This window comes from Puntigrus tetrazona, chromosome 8 (assembly GCF_018831695.1).
Source record: "Puntigrus tetrazona isolate hp1 chromosome 8, ASM1883169v1, whole genome shotgun sequence".
Taxonomy (NCBI): domain Eukaryota; kingdom Metazoa; phylum Chordata; class Actinopteri; order Cypriniformes; family Cyprinidae; genus Puntigrus; species Puntigrus tetrazona.
The window spans coordinates 22880893-22889020 of record NC_056706.1 but is presented as its reverse complement, the minus strand read 5'-3'; the positions used below and the strand labels follow the sequence as shown (position 1 = coordinate 22889020).

Below are 8128 nucleotides of genomic sequence, written 5' to 3'. Positions count from 1 at the left end.
GCTTGGCAACGACATGCTGAACTCTGCCGTGTGTTTGCTCAGCGGACAGGTTCTCGGCAGGCGTTCGTTTGAGGGCCGAATCTGCGCCTGTCCCGGTCGAGACCGCAAAGCAGACGAGGATCATTTCAGGGAGCAGCAGGCTCTAAATGAGAGCGTCGCCAAAAACGGAAACGCCAATAAACGAAGTGAGCCATCAGTGCATTTCAAACAAGCACTTTCACTCTTCACGTACGAGTTTCTAATCTGACGGATGGTATCTTAGTTGTGTTTTTTACAACTGGAGCTCGTGTTTCTGATCTCACAGATTTCAAACAGGCTCCGGTCAACATTACAGGCCCTTCCATCAACATCAAGAAGAGGCGACACGGAGAAGAGGACATGTATTACATACCAGTGAGTGTGGAAGCATGCTTTTAATGTTTTTGGTAGCACTTTATTTTATGGTTACACCTATTACTTGCTTATTAGCATGCATATTACTAGAATAATGCTAATTAACACATATTAATGCCTTATTCTACATCCCCAACCTAACCGATGCCTAAACTTAACGATACCACTATTAATAAGCACCAAATGAAGAGTTTATCATCGCAGTCAATAGTGAATGAGTTTTCCCTAAAGGGTTACCATTAATTCAGATCTTTTCGGATTGTTTTGAAGGTGCGAGGCCGGGAAAACTTCGACATCCTGATGAAGATAAAGGACAGTTTGGAACTTGTGGAGTTTGTACCTCAACAGTTAGTGGATTCATACAGACAGCAACAGCAGCAGCTCCTACAGAGACAGTGAGTCTTTATATAGGCACCATACACTATACTAAAACTTCACAGTCAGGACATTTTTAACACTTTTATTCAACAAGAATGCAATGAATTCATCAATAGTGAGAGCTAAACCTTAATCGTGCTTTAAAGATTCAGATTTCAAATATATTGTTCTTTTAAACCTTTCATTAATCAAAGAATCCTTAAAGGAAAGGTTTCCACAAATTAGGAAGCATCGCAGCTGCTTTCAACACTGATAACAGTCTGAAATGTTTCTTGAGCAGTAAATGATTTCTGAAAGATCACGTGACACTGAAGGCTAGTAAAGTAACAAAATACAAAATACCCGAGTTACTTTTCAGATGAGTAATACTTCTTCAATTTCTTCTCCATGTTTGAGGAGTTTCTTCTTTCCCCTTTAGACTTATTCATTTCACTTTTAATGTGAAAGGGCCTTTACGTGTAAAGTATAACTTTAGTTTTTTTTGTTATATGTAAAGAAAGCTCAGCCCAGGTGACAAAAAGTAACGCAAAAAAAGTAACATAATGCATTACTCTCCACAAAAAGTAACACAGCTAGTTACACAAAATTGCAACGCATTACTTACCTGCCAGCGTACTGAATACAGGATACTTGATAAGTGTTCACTGTAACTTCACGATTGTCAGACCTCTTTCCTTAGCATCTCGTGCTTCGGTTTGGACGTGCATTAATAATGTTCCTGTGGTGTGATTGACAGGAGCCATGTAGCCTCTCCGTCTCCGTATGGCACGCTCAATAACATGAATAAGATCCACGGCTCCATCAGCAAGCTTCCCTCAGTCAATCAGCTCGTGACCCAGCAGACCCAGCAGAGCGCAGGGCCCTCTGCGTCCATGTCACATATGGGTAAGAGCCTTTATACAAACCGCACATTTCATGCAGCTGACTTTTTTACAAAATTGGGTTTTAAATTAGAGACATTTTCAATTAGATCAATTGGTCATTCATTTGAATTTGCATAATTTCATATTTCTCTCTCTCTTACCCTCTCTCTATATCTCTCTGTCACACACACACACACACACACACACACACACAGTAAATGCAATGTATTCAAACACTTTATTGCTTATTAATTGCAAATTATAGTTAAAATTTTAAGGTCCACTATTAACTAAAGAGTAACTTTAGTTAGATATTTGACCCAATAAACTCCTAATTACTGGTTATTAATAGTAGGGTAGTATGGTGTTAGGTTTAGGTGTTGGGTAGGGATCTAATATATATATATATATATATATATATAATCATCAAAAAGAAATTGCAATGCGTAATATACTTAATTATGAGTACTTAATTTTTGGAATCCAGATAGTGACTTTTTAAAGAATTCCTACAGGGGGAAAAATGTAAAATAGGATAAAAGGTGTTATTAAACCCCGACCCTCTTCTGTTGATTTGTGTGTTGACTGGCTTTGTCGCCGCAGGTGGGAACATGCTGGGCGGACACCACATGCAGTCGAACGGCGACGTGAACGGAGCGCATGCGTCTCAGTCTATAGTGTCAACCTCTCACTGTACCCCTCCCCACCTTACAACCCCGACCCCAGCCTCGTCAGGTACTTCACCCTGCAGTAGCACACACACACACACACACACAGCTGCTTGTTAGCGTTTTAATTAGCATAGTTTAATAGCGTGACTGAAATCAGCCTGATCTATCTCGTCACCTTAAAGACAGATAAACCTTAAATCGCTCAAAATTGAGATGTTTCTCCATTTCTCTTCATCGTATGTGACCCTGGACCACATAACCGGTCACGCGGGCGAATATTTTGAAATCGAAATTTGTGCTTCATCTGAAAGCTGAATTAATAAGCTTTCCGTTGATGCGTGGTTTGTTAGGATTTCTGCAAAAAAAATCGAAATATTGAGAAAATCACCTTAAACGTTGTCCAAATGAAAATCTTAGCAATGCACAAAAAATATTTTTGATATATTTATGGTAGAGAATTTACAAAATATCTTCATAGAACACGATCTTTAATATACAGCGTATTGTTGGCTGTTGCTACAAATATACCTGTGCCACTTATGACTGCTTTGGTGGTTTAGGGTCACATTTGTCTTCATATGGTTTATCATGAGATTACAGTACACTGATGCTTATACACAAAAGAGGGTTTTTTTCAGGCATATTAATTATTTGTAAATAAGAGTAATAACTTTCTAAATATGTCTCTGCTGGTCAGAGAAACATATTAAAAACGCACTTCGGTGCGCAAAACGTGTCAAGCCTTTTTCATTTAATATTCGATTCGATTCATTTAATATACATATTCAGACGTTAGCCACTTTTTGTGTTCACATATTAATGCAATCATGCACATTACCGATCACATGCAGTCATTTCTCACACTGGGCTGGATAGGGGCTGGCGAGGTGCCTTTCTGGTTAATGGCCTGTGCGGTTTTTATCATTTGAGTGAATCTCAAAAAAAAAATTATTAGAAATTATATTTCGCTTGATTGGTTTTAAGCATTTTTTTTTTGCAATTCTCATTATTCTTAATAACACCAAGTCATTTTATTTATTAAAACGAAGTATTTTTATAATGTTTTCAATAAAAAAAATACGTAATTATTGGCAGAATGGTTAAATAAAATACCATAATTTTTGGATTGCAGTATGACACTGTTTTTTTGAGATTTACCTTCACTCGGTTATGTTTATATCATTTACTCACTTAACCACATTGTCATCTGTGCTGCTTTGTCCATCATAAGTCTTGAGATACTTAAGATATTTATTTTTAACTAGATGTGTCATTTTCCATTCACACTGCATTGTCACGAAATTGATTATTAATATCAGTGTTCCCTCTACATTTAATACTTAATGTATCGGGGGGGGAAATAAAAGTCGGCTTCTATAATTATGACAATGTTTCTGAATCCGTGATTTGTTTGACGTGATGCATACCTTCGTACACGCACTTGTGGTTCTGTCTGCCTCAGTCGCTCTACCTTTAAAACAACTCTGTCGGCTTTATATTTACACCATTTCCTGTTTTGATTGTATCAAGCGAATCACTTTTATTGGTGAAATATTTATAATAAAAAGATCAATGCAACGAAAAACTTGTTACGCATCATTAATGTAACCGCGTGCCGCGATCGCGTTTTGATTTGTAAAGCGAAATCATATGCAAATTTTGAAATGTTAAATACGCAAACATTCGCATGCAGCATTTCGTTCAACTGCACCGCCGTTCAAAAGTTTGGCGGTAAAACTTACCAAAAAATTCAGCAAATATTTATTAATAATAAAATAAAATTAGAATACATTTCCTGGAATTTCCAGATTAACTAAAATAATAAATTTTAAAATACATTTGTGTAATCCAAAAATATAAATAGTGATTTTTGCTGGAATAAACCAAACTTTTGAACGCTAGTGTATATTGCATTCACTTTTATACTGGTATCTGCCTCATCACTGATTAGAATGCAGACGCTTTATTTGATTCAAGTGTTCTGTTGACTGAATACACTCACGAGATCGTTCCGTCAGTGGCTGATAATAATAATGGCTGTGCAGATGTTTGGCTTGTTATGTTCTCCATGGGTGAATATGTAATTCACAGGACGCAGCCGCTTGGTCTTAGTGGGGTTCCTTTTCTCTCTGAACAGTTTCTTAACCAGCCTGGGCTGCCAAAACTGCATCGACTACTTCACATCACAGGGACTCCAGAGTGTCTACCACCTTCAGACTCTTTCTATGGAGGTAAACCAGTCCACCCTTTCCCTGTTCAGCTTCATTCAATCGAAAAGTCACTAAAAAGCTGTGGCCAGCGCTGGGTAGTAACACGCGGTCTGGATTATGTGATCCGATTCCAAATATCAAATGCTTGTTATTAATTATATATCACATTTTAAATGGCTAATCATCAGATTAAAGCGACTTTTTATTGAATTGCATGAGTGCGTATTATTCACACAATGGCAGTCAAAATTGACTGATTCTGAATTTAGTTTTCTTGAAAATCTTTGTCATATTAAATTTGTTATGTTAAATGCATTTCATCAATAATGATTCAAATCCGTGGCTATAAACTAAACCGACCAGGTTTTAGGAGAAAAACAACATTACAAACTTTGATTTAAAGCAAAAATCCAAATTTGAAAATAAAAAGTATATGAAATTAAAAAAAGGCAAATTTACTAGTTTTTAACATTGACATAAAACGGACAACTTGTCATTCAGCAGATGCTTTTATTATTTGATATTGTAGTCTCGTGAATTATTTTAATGAGCTACAATCCCATGAAGCATTGCCTGCAACATGACTTTATATCAGCAGTATATTTTAAGTTTATGGCAAAACACATGTCTTCATTTGTAAGTGGCTTTGGATGACAGCGTCTGCTAAATGACTAAAATGACACATTTCATGAAAAAAACATGTTTTATGCCTTCATTCCGATAAAATGGCTTTTTTACTGTACTTTACACCGACCTTTTTCAGTAAAAGCTTAATTCTGTATGATTTGTAAGCTACTTTCCTCTTTAAAAGTAAAAGTGCTTCCCGGTGTCACAGAAGAACCTTTGGTCTAAATGGTTCCATAAAGAACCTTTAACATCCGAAGAACCACAAAGCTTCTTTTAAGGGGGAAAGAAGGTTCTTGAGATTCTAAAAAGGTAAAAACGAGGTTCCGAATGCTTCCGCAAAAAAAAAGGCTCTTCTGTGGCATCCCCCCCGAAGCGCCTTTATTTTATCGGCGCGTGACGCATTCTCGTGTTCCTCAGGACCTTGGGGCGCTGAAGATCCCTGAGCAGTTCCGGATGGCGATCTGGAGAGGCCTGCAGGACATGAAGCAGGGCCACGATTACGGCCAGCAGCTCATCCGCTCCAGCAGTAACATGGCCACCATGGCCATCGGCGGCGGGGGAGAGCTGCAGCGGCAGCGCGTCATGGAGGCCGTGCACTTCAGAGTGCGCCACACCATCACCATCCCCAACCGCGGCGCCCCCGCCGGAGCGGAGGAGTGGGCCGACTTCGGCTTCGACATGCCCGACTGCAGGATACACAAGCACTCCATCAAGGAGGAGTTCGCGGAGAGCGACGTTCGCTGAGAGGCGACGGACAGTTCGCGTTTCCATAGAGTAGCACTTCCGTATTTGACCACGGCGACAAAAAAAAACGATTCGCTTTTTATGAAGGTGAATCAAATGAATCATTTTATTCGATTGATAGTCATTTGAGGCCTTACGCTAAAATCACATCACGCAAAAAAAAACAAGACCCATTAGCTAAAACATATTATTAGGATGTAGTTATGAGCAAGCAGTGTATGGTTTCAGAACATTGCCTTATTTATTTCGGCTTGGTGTAAATAATTATCGTGCAATCATGTATTGAATTACATGTGAAGTTATGCCCGCAGATCAAGTGGATTGCTTGACCCACAAAATCATACTTTATATTTACTTTTTTTGAAAGAAAAACGCAGGTTTATCGACGCCAGACGTGTACAACTAAACCACTTTCTCATAAATAAGTCATACAAATATAACAATTAGTTCATTTTACAAAAACAGCGATGCAAACAACACCATTTTTTAATTATTAGCATTTTTTTTAAAACTAAGACACTTTTTTGAAAGTGGCGCTTTACACTGCAACTTTTTTTTTGATTTTATGAATTATGCGTTAAGTATTATGTTATTGACAGGGAGACACTGGATCATCATAAGGGATGTCAGATTTGTAAAGTTTTGTGGTATTAGCCTTGCAGGACAAGGTTTTATTTATCATGCTGAACTGATATAATGTCTATTTTTCCTTTTACCGTACGTAATCGCCGTCTTGTTAGTTTGTTTTAAATGTCTGTAAATGTATTATTTTTTTTATGTAATAGTAAATTGATGGCTCAGACAAGGTATTAAGGTGACAACTGTTCATCCTATCCAGGTGACATTTCATCCCCAGTGTGTATATGTATATATATAATATGATTTTACAATTTTATTTTATGAGAACATGAATGCATTTTAAAAAGGAAATGTATTAAATGTATTTTTAAAAAATCAGCAAAGCACGTCAAATACGAATTTTAGAATAAATGTGCTAAATTGTAAATATATAAAAATTGGACTTTAATCGAAATATTATTATTATTATTATCAATACACAGATGATAACCCTGGGCAACTTTTTGAGCAACACGGATTTAAATTTTCCAGACAGAAATGTAAAAAGACAGAAACTTGCTCAAAAAGTAGCCCGGGGTATTATTATTTAATTTTGGGGCTGAAAAAGGACATACCTGGATTCAATTTTGTGAGTTTCACCTCTGCGACACAAAAGAAGAAAAACCATGTACTATTTAAAAACCCAACTCCGCTTTAATATCCCTTTTAACATTGCTAGCACGAAGATGATGAGAAAGTTTGATTTGGTGGTTTGTATGTAGTCAGAGGTACCTTTATTTAACAGGCCAATGCATTTGTAAATAACTAGTGTTGGCCGTGTAACTCCATGTTGTTCACGTGACGAGAACAGAACGTTTTAAACTGGGACCCAGGAGGTTAATCGAGGTTAATCGAGGCCGTGGCGGTGAAATACCGTCGTATAGTTTAAAGCACTTTACAGCTTTAGGATATGGTGAACAATGTTCTATTCACAGTTGATATCAGTCAGTATTATGTCATGCCGTGTCATTTTGACAACTACAGATTTTAGAAATGTTTTTAAGAGTTACTATCTTGTGTTTTCATTAAAGAGCTGTAACGCTGTTTCTTTTTTTTTTTTTATATTGCCATGTTTGAATGATGTAAAGTGAGTTCTTTTTTCAAATAAATGCTAAAGTGTGCAAATCAAAGGGTGTTTTAATGCGACAAAAGTGCGATGATACAGCATGATTATATCATAAAAAGAAGCAAATTAGTGTTAGTTAATCGTGTGATGAATAAAAAGAAAACATGGATAGAGTGCAAGTCTTTAAGAATAGAATTAGAATAAAATTAGGGTTGTGCTGTCGGTTTAACTCGTTAGCTTAATTAATTAGTAATAGAAAAATAACTTGATTTAAATATTTTAACACACTTCTGCCAAACCTGTGTCATCTTGCATTACATACAGTTGACTTTTGACGAATATGAAGCAGGGCAACAACTCTATAAATGCAGTTGTGTGTCCTAAAATTTAAAATATAGTAGTTTTTTTTTCTTATTTTCTCAGTATTACATGTGCTGTTTCTGTCCCGAATATCAAGAGTTGAGATGTTATTTTACACAATAGTTCAATAAATAATAAGCTGAAATTGTGTTATACGGTGTATTGTTATATTTACACAATAGTATGTGTTTTCTGAAT

At 36.7% G+C, this 8128-nt stretch overlaps 1 protein-coding gene across 1 annotated transcript in view; it reads left to right on the top strand.

The window, feature by feature from the left end:
• The window catches only part of tp73 (tumor protein p73), a 33147-nt gene extending 25149 nt beyond the window's left edge, over window positions 1–7998 (top strand). Inside the window, 8 exon segments of the mRNA XM_043247500.1 lie at window positions 43–185; window positions 305–393; window positions 664–788; window positions 1508–1656; window positions 2238–2333; window positions 2336–2369; window positions 4443–4536; window positions 5560–7998. Of these exon segments, the coding sequence (XP_043103435.1) occupies window positions 43–185; window positions 305–393; window positions 664–788; window positions 1508–1656; window positions 2238–2333; window positions 2336–2369; window positions 4443–4536; window positions 5560–5886 (1057 nt within the window). The 3' untranslated portion in view covers window positions 5887–7998.
• Window positions 7999–8128: the final 130 nt, after the last annotated feature.